The 2,349-nt window shown below is 38.5% G+C and overlaps 1 protein-coding gene across 1 annotated transcript in view; it reads right to left on the minus strand.

The window, feature by feature from the left end:
- Nucleotides 1-10: 10 nt before the first annotated feature.
- Nucleotides 11-2,349, minus strand: part of LOC118423506 (elongation factor Tu 2-like) — a 9,495-nt gene continuing 7,156 nt past the window's right edge. Inside the window, exons 7-8 of the mRNA XM_035831676.1 lie at nt 1,803-1,922; nt 11-596 (exon numbers count right to left, since the gene is read on the minus strand). Coding sequence (XP_035687569.1) covers nt 456-596; nt 1,803-1,922 — 261 coding nt within the window. The 3' untranslated portion in view covers nt 11-455. The remainder of the gene's footprint in view (nt 597-1,802; nt 1,923-2,349) is intronic.

A 2,349-nucleotide genomic window follows, 5' to 3' on the forward strand; every position in this document is an offset into this window, starting at 1 on the left:
TGTACTAAAGACTTTTGCCGACTACAGTACATATGCCCGAAGAAAAATCTTCTAATATATGTCACTTCTTTGAAATTAAAGGGACATCGTCAAATTGGGGAAGGGGAAGGGTACTATACATACATACATTTATTGAAAAATGTCCCAACAAAGATAACGTTGGAGGATCGGAAAGTGCATAATTGCTTGTCTGTTTATTCTCAGACATTAGGTTTCTGTGCTTCTACTACACTTAATGGCTAATTTTAGGAGTCAATATGGTTTTGTTTCCAAAATTTAGACATACGATTATAAACTGCTTACATGTGACTTATATACTTGTATGTTACATGTATGTTATGCGATGACATGGGTGGGGTAGTTACATAAAACTTTTCTGTAAAGAATCTTTACAAAAAGGAATGATGAATAGAAAAATGTAAAAGCTCTAATAACAATGTAAAGCACCTTGAAGCCTATTCCACTATCTTAGCCACAATCCCAGCACCGACTGTCCGTCCAGCTTCAACGATCATAAACATCTGAGGTATTTCCATGGCGATGGGGGTTGTCAGGGTTACTATCATCATGACGTCATCTCCTGGCTGCACCATGTCCTGTAGTAAAATGTACATTTTTATAAGAAAATAACAAAAAAGCAGAAAGTATAATTTCTGAAGAAATGGGTCTTGGTTACCGCTGTATACCCAATTTTGTATCATTTGGCCCTAAAATTAAGTTGCCTTCATGCAAAAATGCAAACACTGGCTCGCTAGGGTACTTGTTGCCAAGCAAAAAGAGTTACGTAGCAACTGTTGCTAATGTAAAAGCAGGTTTCTATGGGCTTCACCCCTAGAATTGCTTCCATCGTTGTACAGAACAATTACGCCAAGTTTCATGCTTTTATCATAATTTGAACAATTTTTGCACCAATCGCCTGAACTATAGTTAACAATAAACTAAACATCGTCTGTTGGTTTCTTAGCTTACAGAGTACTAGTACCGGATGTTCATGGGTATATTGCATGACGTCGTGTTTTCATATTTCTTTTCATATTTAGATAGCAGTATAAGTAATCGGTTAACCAAGACAAATATGGACGATGCTGGTCCCATGATTCAGGTTAGATGACCAACACTTGAGACAATATCATCGTGTCAGTAAATAGCAACGTTTATACTAACATCCGAACTTTTGCCAGGACTTGAGTACGAATCAAGTCTTCTGGAGGTCAGTTTGATATCTTTTCTGTTACTAAAGTTTGTATGTGAATCATCAAGGAGAGGAGACGATTTGAATGGGCTAAACAAGAATTGTCTGCACCTTATTGGAAACTCGTATCATCTGTCAACTCATCTAGGATTGATGATAAGATAAGATAAGATGAGATTGTTTTTTTTTTTTTACTTAAGATTCGTTACAAGGTGACTTTTCATTTGAGGTATGGAGAGAAGGCTTTATGTTATTTTAAGGACAAAACCTCATCCATTGACTATGAGAAAGAAATGGCTGAAAAATTGCTTTGTATTTTATAGTAGAGTGGACTCATTCCTCAGCTAACCAACATCTATCGCACCGCAGGCATCCCTCAGCAAGACACCTGGAGCCGCATACCAACCCGGTTTCGTTGCGTACAACGTCTTCAATGGCTAGTGACTTAATCAGCCTAGTAGTTACCAGGTTGACTAAAGGTTTTAAAAAACTTGAACTATGCGGCTCCAGAAGTCGTACTGAGGGATGACTGTGGTGCGGTAGATGTCGGTAAGCTGAGGGATGAGTCAATTTTACTATATACATGATGACATGTATTTGCACAACTTACCACGCTCTCGGGAAGCTCGATGGCTCCTTCAACTTCAATGGTCCGGAAAAAGAACTTAGGTCGATAAGCTTCTGATATCGGCGTGTCACGTCCACCTTCGTCTTTAGTCAGCATGTATACCTGTGTTAGATACACGAACAACAGTTAGTCAGTTTGTATACCTGTGTTAGATACACGAACAACAGTTAGTCAGTATGTATACCTGTGTTAGATACACGAACAGTTAGTCAGCATGTATACCTGTGTTAGATACACGAACAACAGTTAGTCAGCATTTATACCTGTGTTAGATACACGAACAACAGTTAGTCAGTATGTATACATGTGTTAGATACACGAAGAACAGTAAGTCAGCATGTATACCTGTGTTAGATACACGAACAACAGTTAGTCAGCATGTAACATTCTGCCTGTGTTACACGAACAGCAATATAGATTCAGCATATACATTCTTGGCAAGCCGTTGAAACTGATAAAGTGGATAGGTTTCTACCGTTTGTTAGCACTAAAGCAACGATGCGTTTACATTAGTGGTGGGTACCGGTAC

Source organism: Branchiostoma floridae, chromosome 9, assembly GCF_000003815.2.
Source record: "Branchiostoma floridae strain S238N-H82 chromosome 9, Bfl_VNyyK, whole genome shotgun sequence".
NCBI classification, from domain to species: Eukaryota; Metazoa; Chordata; class Leptocardii; order Amphioxiformes; family Branchiostomatidae; genus Branchiostoma; species Branchiostoma floridae.